This window comes from Salmo salar, chromosome ssa26 (assembly GCF_905237065.1).
Source record: "Salmo salar chromosome ssa26, Ssal_v3.1, whole genome shotgun sequence".
NCBI lineage: Eukaryota > Metazoa > Chordata > Actinopteri > Salmoniformes > Salmonidae > Salmo > Salmo salar.
In genome coordinates, this window is record NC_059467.1 from 48,478,831 (window position 1) to 48,495,397 (window position 16,567).

Genomic DNA, 16,567 nt, shown 5'->3' on the forward strand with positions numbered 1-16,567 from the left:
TGCAAACAGTGTCAAATATCAAATATATTTATGTCAAATTCTGGTCTGCATTGAAGATACATTGTGTCTTGGTTTACACTTCTTTATTGAGATTATTTTTGCAGGGACAGAGCACATCACAGGAGGTTGGCGGTAATGGCTGGAGCTGAATCAGTGGAATTACATTAACTCAGTTCCAGACATTATTATGAGCTGTCCTCCCCTCAGCAGCCTCCACTGGTGAACATTAATCAACATTTCAGTAAAAGTGCTGGTTTTAGCCAGCTGGCTAATTTTCAACTGTAAATCCTGGGCAGGTTACTAAAATCTTTATTCCCACAATTTGATAGACACACATCTCTGACAGCATGCCGGCACGGATTGGGTGCGTTCAAGAAATACACATTTGGAGACCGTAAGCGCTTTTGCAGACATTGTAAATCTATGACATTCAGCGCAGGTCTGCGCCAAATGTGTGTATCTGGAACGCACGCATTGGCAATGCGCACGCGCAGCTGCCTTAACTCCTGGAACGCACCCATCATCACATGATTTTAACTCAACGTCGACACAGTCAGGTGATAAAGTTCTGTTGTTGTTATCTCAAGTCAAATTGTCCAGTCATTGTGCTGGCTGATCAGGTTGTAGCTAAAGTTATTCTGCAGCTGTAAAATGAAGGTTTTGTACCTGTGTCTTTTCGCGGCACTTGCTTTGGCATCTGATGCACTCGTCCGGTAAGTCAAGTCATATTAGCCAAGCTAGCTTCTCAGCTAGAAAAGCAATGATCTTTAAATAGTTGAGCTAATGTTACGTCCTTATTAAAATAGCTAGCTAGTATTACAAAATCCATAGGCCTAGCTAGGTTTGTGAATATTTACTCTGCTGAATGAATAGTGAAGACGCCCTGGGGCTACAAAGTGACGTTAACTAAATGTTATCAAGTGGCACTAGAGAAAGGTGTTTGTTTTTTCATTAGCTAGTACTAAGTTTCTCGCCCAGGCAAACATGTTGTGACAATGTCAAAATAAAAATCCGCTAAAGTCAAGATCCCAAACGCGATTTAAGGCTGGTTTACAGACCGTCTGACCTGTGTCATGTAGTAGTAAATTAGATTAAGGCTGGTTTACAGACCGTCTGACCTGTGTCATGTAGTAGTAAATTAGATTAAGGCTGGTTTACAGACCGTCTGACCTGTGTCATGTAGTAGTAAATTAGATTAAGGCTGGTTTACAGACCGTCTGACCTGTGTCATGTAGTAGTAAATTAGATTAAGGCTGGTTTACAGACCGTCTGACCTGTGTCATGTAGTAGTAAATTAGATTAAGGCTGGTTTACAGACCGTCTGACCTGTGTCATGTAGTAGTAAATTAGATTAAGGCTGGTTTACAGACCGTCTGACTGTGTCATTGTAAATTAGATTAAGGCTGGTTTACAGACCGTCTGACCTGTGTCATGTAGTAGTAAATTAGATTAAGGCTGGTTTACAGACCGTCTGACCTGTGTCATGTAGTAGTAAATTAGATTAAGGCTGGTTTACAGACCGTCTGACCTGTGTCATGTAGTAGTAAATTAGATTAAGGCTGGTTTACAGACCGTCTGACCTGTGTCATGTAGTAGTAAATTAGATTAAGGCTGGTTTACAGACCGTCTGACCTGTGTCATGTAGTAGTAAATTAGATTAAGGCTGGTTTACAGACCGTCTGACCTGTGTCATGTAGTAAAACAACTGTCGTAGCGAGATCATTAACATTCTTTTGTCGTCTGAAATCAAACGTGTCGTATGTGTGCATTAAATCAGCACAGCAGCCCGGTGCTCCAAATTGTATACTTTATCTATTTTAACAAAATAAACCCATCCGTTCAAAAGTTATTAATGGCAATCTAGCAAGCCGGGCAACTAAAAGCTATTTTCTTAACAATGTTTTGGTTCGTTGCTAATTAGCTAGTTGGCTAGTTAGTTCAAATAACGTTAATGATCATAGTATAGCTGACGTCTTAACTTTAGCTACTTTTTATTCATTATTACAGGAAACTAAACCCACAACATTATTTATAAGGTAGTGGTAAATTTACAGAAAATAATCTGATGACATTAAAGTAGGTCATTCTATCGGAGAATTGTTTATTAACTCCTGCACCAACTTGTCACAGTAAGATTAGGTCTGGTTGCTGTGGCTGACCGGTAACCACGACAACGGACGTTGCGACAGCTGCAGATAACTTTAAATGTCGTTCAGACCAGTGACACTTGTCGCATTATAAATGTCTACAGACATGTCGTTAGACCAAGTATAAACTGGCCTTAACCTGTCTGATAACAATACCATCTGCTTCATCAATTGAACTGGGAACTTCCTATGTAATCTTGTCATGTTATCTTTGATTAGTGTATGCCCCATTGATTGTTATATTGTTTATGTTTCCCATTCGTCAATGTCCTTGTAAAACAGATATTACACATAGCTAGGTTGCCACATGCAGCACTTGTTCTAGCTAGCAAAGTATGTTGGCAGCAGTGTTCTTCACTGTGTCTGTCTGATATTAGGAGACCTGTAACTATTCAGAAGTTGTTTCCCAGCAGGAACTAGGTTGAGTAGACACTAGACAGTGCTGACCAGTAGGCCTGCTGAGATTCTGCTTGACCTACCAACTGTTCAGGGCTGACTAACCATTTCAAAGGAGTTCTCTAATAGATTCTCTCTCGCTATGTCTCCCTCTCTTTCCCTCCCCCTGTATCTCTCTCTCTTCCCCTTTCTCTCCTTCTCTCTCTCCTACAGAATTCCGTTGAGGAAGTTCCGTTCCATCAGGCGTACCCTGACTGACTCGGGGAGGGCAGCAGAAGAGCTGTTGGCCGGGAAGGAACACACTAAGTACAACAACCTGGGCTTCCCCTCCTCCAGCAATGGACCCACTCCAGAAACCCTGAAGAACTTTATGGATGTAAGAAGATCCTTTAGTCACTACTAACCAGGGACCTGGGAGTGGAGTAGTTACCCTTGGTATGCGTCCCAAATGGCGCCCTATTCCCTACGTAGTGCACTACTTTTGATTAGAGCCTTGCTATGGGCCCTGGTCAAAAGTAGTGCACTTTAATAGGAAGTAGGGTGCCATTTGGGACGTAGGTGACCTGTGCCAATGGAGTGGTCACCCTTGACTTCCCTAATGTACTGTAGCATAAGCTAAAAGCCAGGCAGGTAGGCCAGGAGAAATCCAACAAAGAATCTCTTGTCGCCAGTCCAGCCTTTCCGGCTAGTCTTCCTAGCTAGCTGAATTAGGAACGTTACAAGGCAAAGCCCACTCCCCCTCCCTGTCCTGAAGGGAAGATGGAAGATCCCTTCTGATTTCCCATTAAAGTTGGGTAATCAGATTTGTTAGTTTCTAAGTGTGACGGAACAAGAACGTTTGTCATATGACGGGTAACTCAGCTTCCCATCAGTGTTGGGTCTAGTGACGGGATCGTTTTCTCTGTGTGACCGAACAGGAACTAGGAATAGTTGGTCATATGACCGGTGACTGAGAGCAAGGAAGGCCTGATCTTCTAAGCTCCCTGAGCCTGATCAGCTGACAATTTGTAGACATAATGTACGGTTTATCCTCGGCAAATCCACTAGGCTGTGTCGTTTTATGTAGTTTAATCTATACACCAGAAAAAAGAGGGCCTTGTTTTTTTTTTTCGTTTTTTTTAAATTTATTTATTATTTTCTAGGTCACCATCTAGTACTGGGTCAGACCCCCCCCCTGCATCCAGAACAGCTCAAATTCTTCGGGGCGTAGAATGTTGCTCAATTGGTATCAAGGGACCTAATGTGTGCCATGAAAACATTCCCCACACCATTACACCACCAGCCTGTATTGTTGATACCAGGCAAGATGGGGCCATGGGACTCATGCTGCTTACACCAAATCCTGACTGCCATCAAGTGTTGCTTTTCCTCTCCTCAATTGTCCAGTGTTGGTTCATGCGTTCCCACTGGAGCCTCTTCTTCTTGTTTTTAGCTGATAGGAGAGGAACCCGGTGTGGTCGTCTGCTGCAATGGCCCATTTGTGAGGAAGACTGACGAGTTGTGCGTTCTGAGATGCCGTTCTGCACACCACTATTGTACTGCGCCATTATTTGTCTGTTTGTGGCACCTGTTAACTTGCACGATTTGTCATTCTCCTTCCACCTCTCATCAACGAGCTGTTTTTGCCCACAGGACTGCCGCTGAGTCTCGGTATACCCTAGTCCCAGGCTAGGCAACCCTGGTCCTGGAATGCCACAGGCATTTCATGTTTTTGATTTAACAGACCTGGAAGACCAGGTGTGTTGACTAAATTCAATCTTTGAACTAATCGATTATCTCAGTTAGTCAGGTGTGGTGCCTAGTTGCAGTACTAGTGGCACTCCAAGAACAGGGTTGGTTAGCCCTGCCCTAGACACTGTTGTGCATAAAAAGCCCAGGAGGCCGTCTGTTTCTGAGATAATGGAATCGGCGTGCCTGGCACTGACTCATACCACGCTCAGTCGCTTAGGTCTCTCATTCTGCCCATTTCTAACGTTCAATCGAACAGTAACTGAATGCCTCGATGCCGGTCTGCCTGCTTTATATAGCAAGCCCTGGCCACTTGACTCACTGTCTGGCCACTTGACTCACTGTCTGGCCACTTGACTCACTGTCTGTAGGAGTGAACCATTTTTGTGAATGGAGTGGTGTACCTAATAAACTGGCCAATGTGTGTGTTCATGATATCAGTTCCCCAACATTGGATAAACATTCTGAGCAGCCTACACAGTACAGTAATTGTTCTGGTTTCTGTGTGTTTTGTCCGGAACTCTGATAGTTCCTTCCACCGAGCTGAGGGATGCGCAAACACAGGAAATGGTTGTGGTTTCCACTGTTTCCTAGACTCTCACCGAAAGTGAGTTGCGATATGTAGATTAATCCAACGATAGGTACAAGGTAACACACCCACATCTACCATGTAAAATTGAATGCAATTCCTCCTATGAAGCTTGGAAAGTTGGAACTGTGAATGAATACAGTTTTAAACATGGAATGGTTTCAGCCACTTCATAACAACTTGCAGAGTAATTGAACTTTCACATCAAACCACTTGGATATCAACCAACCACAATACAACCACAGTAAATGAATTAACCCATTGTCCCTTCAATAGTCAGCTCGTTAATAAGAGAAAGGTTGTGTCCAAAAATGGCTCCCTATTCCCCACAATGCTCTGGTCAAAAGTAGTGCACTATTAAAGGAAGTTGGGCCATTTGATACGCACACACTAAGACTGCTAATCTAATCACAATGAAGTGGTCAAGCAGTCTCAAGAGATTTTGACTGAAGAGGTTCATTTCCTATGAGTCCTAGAAAAAGGAAGTTGAGTCACGTATTGAAAAATGTTGAGTAATCGTTCATTCTCTGCTTGCAACAGAAGGTTAGCTGACTGTTAGAACGTGACTAGGAGAAGAGAAATCACTAAGACCTATTGGATTGACCGAAGATATAAAGTGCTAGATTGGAGTCCTAGAAAGAGGGACGTTGACTCATCGTTTAAACTGTGTAATTATTATTTGTTCTTCAACAGAAGGTTAACTGACTTGTATGTTCAACAGCGTGACTAGGAGAAGAGATCACTCTGACCTGTTTTACTTCAGACAAACCGTTTCTGACACTGGCAGAGCCAACTTCTCTCTCTGTCTTGGAAGTAGAATGGCCTGAAGTAATCACATGACGTGCATGAACAGAGAAGTTTAGGTAGATCTTGCCAGATGTGTTCAGGCCAGCTCTACCTGTTGGAAGGGATTGCCTTCACTGTATCCCTACAACGTGACAATAGCAAAGCATAGTGGTGCTTGTTCTTCTGAGGGAATAGGTATATGAAGAACCAGCAGAAACTGGGCCTCCGTCCTCCACCAGTTTGGAGTAAACTTTAATGTAAAGATCCTACTACCTGCTTTCTAGTCCAGGAGCAGTATGCTTAATGAGGTCCTTGAAACCACAGTTTTTATTTCATGCAGCCGTGTGTGTGTTTTCCAGGCTCAGTACTATGGTGAGATCGGCCTGGGGACTCCCGCCCAGACGTTTACTGTGGTGTTTGATACAGGCTCTTCCAACTTGTGGGTTCCTTCTGTCCACTGCTCCTTCACAGACATCGCCTGCTGTAAGTCCACACTACACTGACTCAATCCCATATGTGTTCATACAGTTGTCACGTCCTCTCAGATCCTCCACAAGTCCATAGGGGTCTAGGGTTCCATTTTGGGAATGGGCCATTGACTCGTACACACATGACTGGAGCTAGTAGGACCTACTCACGTCCAGAACACTGATTTTTATAAGCAGCATAAATATTAACAAGCTGTATGTTCCTCTTAGTCCAATTCTAGGTTTAATCTGTTTCTAAGAATCTTCTGTTTTATTGTTTCTTTGTTCTTTCTGCCAAATGCCTCTCCTCCATTAGTTGAATGCTTCAACGTGCTTTTCCTTCTAGGTTATATAACCATTGATATTGGCCATTTTTGACCGATTTTTATTTATTTATTTTTTATTTTATTTTTTTAAGTGACACTTCCCTTCTTTGTCTGTCAGTGCTTCACCACAAGTATAACGGTGCCAAGTCCAGCACGTATGTAAAGAATGGAACGGCCTTCGCCATCCAGTATGGGTCTGGCAGTCTGTCTGGGTACCTCAGCCAAGACACATGCACGGTAGGTTCCAAGGTTACACACTTGTTAAATAGCCCTAGCATCTAGAAAGGTGCTGTATAAATCAAATCCATTGTCACTATTGTACTATTCTCCAAAGCAATGCCCTTTTTAAGGCAGTTTTTGTGTCCTTAATGATTTTAAACAGCGTTTCCACTTTTCTGCCTGAAATTGATTTTATTTGATGATCTAAAAATACTATCTCTCTGTGTTAGGTGTCAATTTGGTGACCTGATGGTCTATAGATGCTTTTTTAATGAATGTGCTGCTCATCTCTCTGGTAGATTGGAGGACTGTCCATAGAGGAGCAGGTGTTCGGTGAGGCCATCAAGCAGCCTGGTGTAGCCTTCATCGCTGCTAAGTTTGATGGCATCCTGGGCATGGCCTACCCCCGTATCTCTGTGGACGGGGTTGCTCCACCGTTTGACAACATCATGAGCCAGAAGAAAGTAGAGCAGAACGTGTTCTCCTTCTACCTCAACAGGTAGGAGTGCCTCAGAGAGGAGTGCCTCACCTATTTTATTTAAATTTTTGGGGCTCCGGAGTCCTTTTTGGAGATTTAGGCCTGGTTTCCTGGACACGGATTAAGCCTAGTACTGAACTAAAAAGCCCATGTCTATTGAAAAAGCTGGTTATTTTTATTTAACCTTTATTTAACTAGTCAAGTCAGTTAAGAACAGATTATTATTTACAATGACGGCCTACCAAAAGGCTTCAAGTACCAGGTTTAATCTGTATCCAGGAAACTAGCATAACAATTCTGAGTTTGTTTCTGCTCTGCAAAGACATTATAAAAATAGTAAAATGACTGTTTGGTCCTGTGTGTGTCAGGAACCCAGAGTCTGAGCCCGGCGGTGAGCTCCTGCTGGGAGGAACTGACCCTAAGTACTACAGTGGAGACTTCCAATACCTCAACGTCAGCCGCCAGGCCTACTGGCAGGTCCACATGGACGGGTGAGTGCTCTTCCATTGTCTATATGCTGCCACTTCTGCCGCTGCTTGTGTTTGTTATTGTGGCGTTAGAATGCACTAACTATCTCCTACATTAGCCATCTGTTGTTGGTGGACACTATATTAGTATGTCTGTGATCAGTTCTGTCAGAATTAGTCAGTTTTCAAAAAATTTTAGGACTTTTTGAGCAAGCGAAATGGATGACACAAACATTTTGTGAATACCCACCGCATTCCCTTGGGAATCTCAGGAAACTTACCCGCCACCTCTGGCTCCACACATCAAACAGAAGCTTCTGGAAAACAACATTCTGTGAGCTAGAAGCCTTCTAAGAGGAGCCAAGGCTGGCCGAGGTAAACGAAGATTTGCACTGTTGGTTTCAGTCTCATGTAGAAGTGCCAAGGGACCGAGTCTTAACTGCAATTAAGAAGGCATAAGATGCTAAATCTCCCCACTGTCAAATATCCTAACCTGCAATTCTATATCTTTGCAAAACAAAGTGGATGAGTTTGAACTTCTGCTCAGATCATCCAGGACAGAAATTGGTTGTGTAACGGAATCATGGACATATGAGAACATTCCAGATGAGTCCCCAAACATAGAGGCAGAAATCTGTCTCAATGTTTATAGTCTCCAGGTTAGGAGACGGCCGGACCTGAAGAGATGAGTTTGTGTCTGGATACAGTTGCACCCGGAGCGGCTAATGAGAAGAAACTGCAACAGGAAGCCATTGACGATCTCATTAACACCATCGACTCTGAAGTTAAGTCACCTGAAGCAGGTGTTGTCTTATGTGGGGATTTCAATCATCTACCTACTAAGGCCCTCATCCCACCCAGGTCTAAAACAGGTTGACAAAAACAAGACCTGTGGAGACTCCATGATTGATCTGATGATAAAACAAAATTGAAAAAGGCAAGGAACTCTGTTCAAAGGCTCATCTGAGGGACTAAGAATCCACTAGACGACAAAATGTAAATTCAAGCACTCCAAAAAAGAAGAATCCAAAAAGGGTTGTGGGACATCATCACAGAGCTGGTTGATCAAAATCACCTGGAGGTACGATACCGATTTGATGGTGTGGAAACTGACGAGGTTGAGGTCCTGAACAACATCTTTGCTGAAGCATGGACAGGAAGTACATCCCCCTCCTTAGTTACCACCTATCAACTGGGCTCTGTACCTTCAGACTGGAAGACCAAGAGTGAGGAAAATATGTGGATGTATTGAAGCAACATCTCAAGACATCAGTCAGGAAGTTGAAGCTTGGTCGCAAATGGGTCTTCCAAATGGACAATGACCCCAAGCATACTTCCAAAGTTGTGGCAAAATGGCTTAAGGACCACAAAGTCAAGGTATTGGAGTGGCCATCACAAAGCCCTGACGTCAATCCTATTGAAAATTTGTGGGCAGAACTGAAAAAGCATGTGCAAGCAAGGAGACCTACAAACCTGACTCAGTTACACCAGCTCTGTCAGGAGGAATGGGCCAAAATTCACCCAACATATTGTGGGAAGCTTGTGGAAGGTTACCTGAAACGTTTAACATAAGTTAAACATTTTAAAGGCAATGCTACCAAATACTAATTGAGTGTATGTAAACTTCTGACCCACTGGGAATGTGATGAAAGAAATAAAGGCTGAAATAAATCATTCTCTCTACTATTATTCTGACATTTTCACATTCTTAAAATAAAGTGGTGATCCTAACTGACCTAAGACAGGGAGGGAATTTTTACTAGGATTAAATGTTAGGAATTGTGAAAAACGGAGTTTAAATATATTTGGCTAAGGTGCATGTAAACTTCCGACTTCAACTGTAACTGTGCGTTCTGCAAAATTCAGTCTTGTCGGCTACGAGCACTAATTAAATAAATGCTGTTTTCACTATGTAGAGAGGGAACTGTAAACCCAAATGATGAGTTATTGGGTTGTTGTTTAAATGGAGAAGCCTGTGAAAAGGCATTTACTGCTCTGACAATAGATCTATTGTTACCTTGTGTAACCATGCAGCCCTCCTACCACCAAGGGAGCTGGATTTAAACCTGTGTGTGTTTGTACAGGATGGGTGTGGGGAGCCAGCTGAGTCTGTGTAAGGGAGGCTGTGAAGCCATCGTGGACACCGGCACGTCCCTCATCACCGGCCCCACGGCCGAGGTCAAGGCCCTGCAGAAGGCCATCGGAGCAACCCCACTCATCCAGGGAGAGGTAAGACACAGGATCAACCCCACTCATCTAGTTCCACACTGTGGTCCCCGACTACAGCTACGTTCCTCCTCTAGTTCAACACTGTGGGCCCCGACTGCAGCTACGTTCCTCCTCCTCCTCTAGTTCAACACTGTGGTCCCCGACTACAGCTACGTTCCTCCTCCTCTAGTTCAACACTGTGGGCCCCGACTGCAGCTACGTTCCTCCTCTAGTTCAACACTGTGGGCCCCGACTGCAGCTACGTTCCTCCTCCTCCTCTAGTTCAACACTGTGGGCCCCAACTGCAGCTACGTTCCTCCTCCTCTAGTTCAACACTGTGGTCCCGACTACAGCTACGTTCCTCCTCCTCATCTAGTTCAACACTGTGGTCCCCGACTACAGCTACGTTCCTCCTCCTCCTCTAGTTCAACACTGTGGTCCCCGACTACAGCTACGTTCCTCCTCCTCCTCTAGTTCAACACTGTGGGCCCCGACTACAGCTACGTTCCTCCTCTAATTCAACACTGTGGGCCCCGACTACAGCTACGTTCCTCCTCTAATTCAACACTGTGGTCCCCGACTACAGCTACGTTCCTCCTCTAGTTCAACACTGTGGGCCCCGACTACAGCTACGTTCCTACTCTAGTTCAACACTGTGGGTCCCGACTACAGCTACGTTCCTCCTCCTCCTCTAGTTCAACACTGTGGGCCCAGACTGCAGCTACGTTCCTCCTCCTCCTCTAGTTCAACACTGTGGGCCCAGACTGCAGCTACGTTCCTCCTCCTCCTCTAGTTCAACACTGTGGGCCCGACTGCAGCTACGTTCCTCCTCTAGTTCAACACTGTGGTCCCGACTACAGCTACGTTCCTCCTCCTCCTCTAGTTCAACACTGTGGTCCCCGACTACAGCTACGTTCCTCCTCCTCCTCTAGTTCAACACTGTGGTCCCCGACTACAGCTACGTTCCTCCTCCTCCTCTAGTTCAACACTGTGGTCCCCGACAACAGCTACGTTCCTCCTCCTCCTCCTCTAGTTCAACACTGTGGTCCCGACTACAGCTACGTTCCTCCTCCTCATCTAGTTCAACACTGTGGTCCCCGACTACAGCTACGTTCCTCCTCCTCATCTAGTTCAACACTGTGGGCCCCGACTACAGCTACGTTCCTCCTCCTCTAGTTCAACACTGTGGGTCCCGACTGCAGCTACGTTCCTCCTCTAGTTCAACACTGTGGTCCCCGACTGCAGCTACGTTCCTCCTCCTCTAGTTCAACACTGTGGTCCAGACTGCAGCTACGTTCCTCCTCTAGTTCAACACTGTGGTCCCCGACTACAGCTACGTTCCTCCTCTAGTTCAACACTGTGGTCCCCGACTACAGCTACGTTCCTCCTCCTCCTCTAGTTCAACACTGTGGTCCCCGACTACAGCTACGTTCCTCCTCCTCCTCTAGTTCAACACTGTGGTCCCCGACTACAGCTACGTTCCTCCTCTAGTTCAACACTGTGGTCCCGACTACAGCTACGTTCCTCCTCCTCTCTAGTTCAACACTGTGGGCCCCGACTACAGCTACGTTCCTCCTCTCTTAGTTCAACACTGTGGGCCCCGACTACAGCTACGTTCCTCCTCCTCTAGTTCAACACTGTGGGCCCCGACTGCAGCTACGTTCCTCCTCTAGTTCAACACTGTGGGTCCCGACTGCAGCTACGTTCCTCCTCTAGTTCAACACTGTGGTCCCGACTGCAGCTACGTTCCTCCTCTAGTTCAACACTGTGGGCCCCGACTACAGCTACGTTCCTCCTCTAGTTCAACACTGTGGTCCCCGACTACAGCTACGTTCCTCCTCCTCCTCTAGTTCAACACTGTGGTCCCCGACTACAGCTACGTTCCTCCTCCTCCTCTAGTTCAACACTGTGGTCCCGACTACAGCTACGTTCCTCCTCCTCCTCTAGTTCAACACTGTGGGCCCCGACTACAGCTACGTTCCTCCTCTAGTTCAACACTGTGGGCCCCGACTACAGCTACGTTCCTCCTCTAGTTCAACACTGTGGGCCCCGACTACAGCTACGTTCCTCCTCTAGTTCAACACTGTGGGCCCCGACTACAGCTACGTTCCTCCTCTAGTTCAACACTGTGGGCCCCGACTACAGCTACGTTCCTCCTCCTCCTCTAGTTCAACACTGTGGGCCCCGACTACAGCTACGTTCCTCCTCCCTCTAGTTCAACACTGTGGGCCCCGACTGCAGCTACGTTCCTCCTCTAGTTCAACACTGTGGGCCCCGACTGCAGCTACGTTCCCTCTCTTCCCGACTGCAGCTACGTTCCTCCTCTAGTTCAACACTGTGGGCCCCGACTACAGCTACGTTCCTCCTCCTCCTCTAGTTCAACACTGTGGGCCCCGACTGCAGCTACGTTCCTCCTCCTCTAGTTCAACACTGTGGGCCCCGACTACAGCTACTTTCCTCCTCCTCCTCTAGTTCAACACTGTGGTCCCCGACTACAGCTACGTTCCTCCTCCTCTAGTTCAACACTGTGGGCCCCGACTACAGCTACGTTCCTCCTCCTCTAGTTCAACACTGTGGGCCCCGACTGCAGCTACGTTCCTCCTCTAGTTCAACACTGTGGGCCCCGACTGCAGCTACGTTCCTCCTCTAGTTCAACACTGTGGGCCCCGACTGCAGCTACTTTCCTCCTCCTCTAGTTCAACACTGTGGGCCCCGACTGCAGCTACGTTCCTCCTCTAGTTCAACACTGTGGGCCCCGACTGCAGCTACGTTCCTCCTCCTCTAGTTCAACACTGTGGGCCCCGACTGCAGCTACGTTCCTCCTCCTCTAGTTCAACACTGTGGGCCCCGACTACAGCTACGTTCCTCCTCCTCTAGTTCAACACTGTGGGCCCCGACTGCAGCTACGTTCCTCCTCCTCTAGTTCAACACTGTGGGCCCCGACTACAGCTACGTTCCTCCTCTAGTTCAACACTGTGGGCCCCGACTACAGCTACGTTCCTCCTCTAGTTCAACACTGTGGGTCCCGACTACAGCTACGTTCCTCCTCCTCCTCTAGTTCAACCTTGTGGGCCCCGACTACAGCTACGTTCCTCCTCCTCCTCTAGTTCAACCTTGTGGGCCCCGACTACAGCTACGTTCCTCCTCCTCCTCTAGTTCAACACTGTGGTCCCGACTGCAGCTACGTTCCTCCTCTAGTTCAACACTGTGGGCCCCGACTGCAGCTACGTCCCACTGCCGCTACGTTCCTCCTCTAGTTCAACACTGTGGGTCCCGACTGCAGCTACGTTCCTCCTCCTCTAGTTCAACACTGTGGTCCCGACTGCAGTTACGTTCCTCCTCCTCTAGTTCAACACTGTGGGCCCCGACTGCAGCTACTTTCCTCCTCCTCCTCTAGTTCAACACTGTGGGCCCCGACTACAGCTACGTTCCTCCTCCTCTAGTTCAACACTGTGGGCCCCGACTGCAGCTACGTTCCTCCTCTAGTTCAACACTGTGGTCCCCGACTGCAGCTACGTTCCTCCTCCTCTAGTTCAACACTGTGGGCCCCGACTGCAGCTACGTTCCTCCTCCTCTAGTTCAACACTGTGGGCCCCGACTGCAGCTACGTTCCTCCTCCTCTAGTTCAACACTGTGGGCCCCGACTGCAGCTACTTTCCTCCTCCTCTAGTTCAACACTGTGGGCCCCGACTGCAGCTACGTTCCTCCTCTAGTTCAACACTGTGGGCCCCGACTGCAGCTACGTTCCTCCTCCTCTAGTTCAACACTGTGGGCCCCGACTACAGCTACGTTCCTCCTCCTCTAGTTCAACACTGTGGGCCCCGACTGCAGCTACGTTCCTCCTCCTCCTCTAGTTCAACACTGTGGGCCCCGACTGCAGCTACTTTCCTCCTCCTCCTCTAGTTCAACACTGTGGGCCCCGACTGCAGCTACTTTCCTCCTCCTCCTCTAGTTCAACACTGTGGGCCCCGACTGCAGCTACGTTCCTCCTCCTCTAGTTCAACACTGTGGGCCCCGACTGCAGCTACGTTCCTCCTCCTCTAGTTCAACACTGTGGGCCCCGACTGCAGCTACGTTCCTCCTCCTCCTCTAGTTCAACACTGTGGGTCCCGACTGCAGCTACGTTCCTCCTCCTCTAGTTCAACACTGTGGTCCCGACTACAGCTACGTTCCTCCTCCTCTAGTTCAACACTGTGGGCCCCGACTGCAGCTACGTTCCTCCTCCTCTAGTTCAACACTGTGGGCCCCGACTGCAGCTACGTTCTCCTCCTCTAGTTCAACACTGTGGGCCCCGACTGCAGCTACGTTCCCCTCCTCATCTAGTTCAACACTGTGGGCCCCGACTGCAGCTACGTTTCCTCCTCCTCCTCTAGTTCAACACTGTGGGCCCCGACTGCAGCTACGTTCCTCCTCCTCCTCTAGTTCAACACTGTGGGCCCCGACTACAGCTACGTTCTTCCTCCTCCTCCTCTAGTTCAACACTGTGGTCCCCGACTACAGCTACGTTCCTCCTCCTCTAGTTCAACACTGTGGTCCCCGACTACAGCTACGTTCCTCCTCCTCTAGTTCAACACTGTGGGCCCCGACTACAGCTACGTTCCTCCTCCTCTAGTTCAACACTGTGGGCCCCGACTGCAGCTACGTTCCTCCTCCTCTAGTTCAACACTGTGGGCCCCGACTACAGCTACGTTCCTCCTCTAGTTCAACACTGTGGGCCCCGACTACAGCTACGTTCCTCCTCCTCTAGTTCAACACTGTGGGTCCCGACTGCAGCTACGTTCCTTCTCCTCTAGTTCAACACTGTGGGTCCCGACTGCAGCTACGCTCCTCCTCTAGTTCAACACTGTGGGTCCCGACTGCAGCTACGTTCCTCCTCCTCTAGTTCAACACTGTGGGTCCCCGACTGCAGCTACGTCCTCCTCCTCTAGTTCAACACTGTGGGTCCCGACTGCAGCTACGTTCCTCCTCCTCTAGTTCAACACTGTGGTCCCCGACTGCAGCTACGTTCCTCCTCCTCTAGTTCAACACTGTGGGTCCCGACTGCAGCTACGTTCCTCCTCCTCTAGTTCAACACTGTGGTCCCCGACTGCAGCTACGCTCCTCCTCTAGTTCAACACTGTGGGCCCCGACTGCAGCTAAATGAAGTCCCTCTTGACCTGGCCCGTCTCCTATTACTTAGAAGAACTATACTCCACTTTATTTCCTGAATACAGTAGCACCTTCACTGACTGTTTCTGCTTGTGTTTCAGTACATGGTGAACTGTGATAAGATTCCCACCATGCCTGACATCACATTCAACCTGGGAGGACAGTCCTACAGTCTGACTGCAGAGCAGTACGTTCTCAAGGTGAGTCTCTCTCGCTCTTTATTTTTTTCCCTCCTCTCTGTCTCTCTAGAGATTCTACATTGTTTTTCTACACGTAAATGTCCAGTAGCGGCAGATATCCAGCAGAGGGTGGTAGTCTAATTCAACAACCATAGCAACAGTGTCCAATCAGTCACTATACCACACAAACAGGGCATTGTTTAGTTCACTAAGCTATTCTCAGAACCATGGGAGACAACGTACATTGATTTGAATGTTGGTCTCAGAATGTAATTCAGTTATTTTAACAATTATTACTGCGTAATAATGGCCTAACTTTCTTTACAAACCGTCCCTCTGTTGGCTACGATGTTAGTATTTCTGTTGTTTGGTCATTACATATCAGGTTCTTGTTCATTAGTGCACACCGTAGCAAAACATTGTGCAACAGAAAACAAAAATGAGCATTTCAGCAATGAATAAGTTCAGATGCATACTACCCCTCTGTTTCAAACTGTTTGGTGTGGGACTGTGTGGACATGATGTGGGACTGTGTGCGTCTCTGTATTCCTTCCCCCTTCTGCTCTGCGCCTGACTGTGCGTCTCTGTATTCCTTCCCCCACTCCAGGAGAGCCAGGCTGGTAAGACCATCTGCCTGAGTGGCTTCATGGGCCTGGACATCCCCGCCCCCGCCGGGCCGCTTTGGATCCTGGGAGATGTATTCATTGGCCAATACTACACTGTGTTCGACCGTGACAACAACAGGGTGGGCTTCGCTAAGTCCAAGTAGAACTACAACGATGGCTACGTCCCCATTCTCCACTATCCATCATCTACCCTTCTCCTGAAGTGTACACTTGTTCTGCACACTACATGTCATGGATTTGGAGAATTGGGAAGTAGTCAAGGTTTTAGGACAATGTTTTGCGGTACATTTAAAGTGGATCGAGATTTTACGATTTTAGACGGGCAAAATCAAAGTGTGGGGGAAAGACACTACTTGTAACTTGCACAAGCTTTCCGTTGCTTTTCTGAAATCTTTAAACTAGCAATTTGATTTGTGTAGAGTTCAAATGCACTGATCTAAACAAGCATTAATTTCTGAGTTATTTGCTGTGAAAGTGAAACCGAAAACGTGGTGTTGGATGTACAGGATCGGGAGTCAAAGATGACTATCAGAACAGACTGAGTTTTACCATCTGGGTGATCTGCTGTATGTGTTAAATCAGGGACTTGTTTTATTTTTAAAGCAACCGAACAATGTAACATTTTTAATTTGCGTTTTATGAGGCAATGGACCTCTTGTCAATGACTTTAAGATGTATCTTCAAAAGATTGGATTCAATAAAATAATTGTAAAAAGTGAAGTTCCCCTTTCTTTAATGTCACTGTCATTCCCCCTTCTAATAGATGCTGTAGAGTAGGAGTACTCCACTCCTGTTTCAGAAAT

At 47.2% G+C, this 16,567-nt stretch overlaps 1 protein-coding gene across 1 annotated transcript; it reads left to right on the forward strand.

The window, feature by feature from the left end:
• Positions 1 to 469: 469 nt before the first annotated feature.
• On the forward strand, positions 470 to 16,484 carry LOC106587969 (cathepsin D). The gene is made up of 9 exons (XM_045708990.1): positions 470 to 713; positions 2,757 to 2,919; positions 6,006 to 6,129; positions 6,558 to 6,676; positions 6,958 to 7,157; positions 7,505 to 7,627; positions 9,688 to 9,832; positions 15,061 to 15,159; positions 15,746 to 16,484. Exons 1-9 carry the CDS (start codon positions 652 to 654, stop codon positions 15,905 to 15,907), a joined length of 1,197 nt encoding a protein of 398 aa, XP_045564946.1. The 5' UTR covers positions 470 to 651; the 3' UTR covers positions 15,908 to 16,484.
• The last annotated feature ends 83 nt before the right edge of the window (positions 16,485 to 16,567 follow it).

Coding starts and splice junctions, on each gene's coding strand:
- LOC106587969 (XM_045708990.1), top strand. CDS start 652: ATGAAGGTTTTGTACCTGTGTCTTTTCGCGGCACTTGCTTTGGCATCT. Junction 2,920..6,005: donor CCCTGAAGAACTTTATGGAT/GTAAGAAGATCC, acceptor TGTGTTTTCCAG/GCTCAGTACTATGGTGAGAT. Junction 9,833..15,060: donor CCCCACTCATCCAGGGAGAG/GTAAGACACAGG, acceptor CTTGTGTTTCAG/TACATGGTGAACTGTGATAA.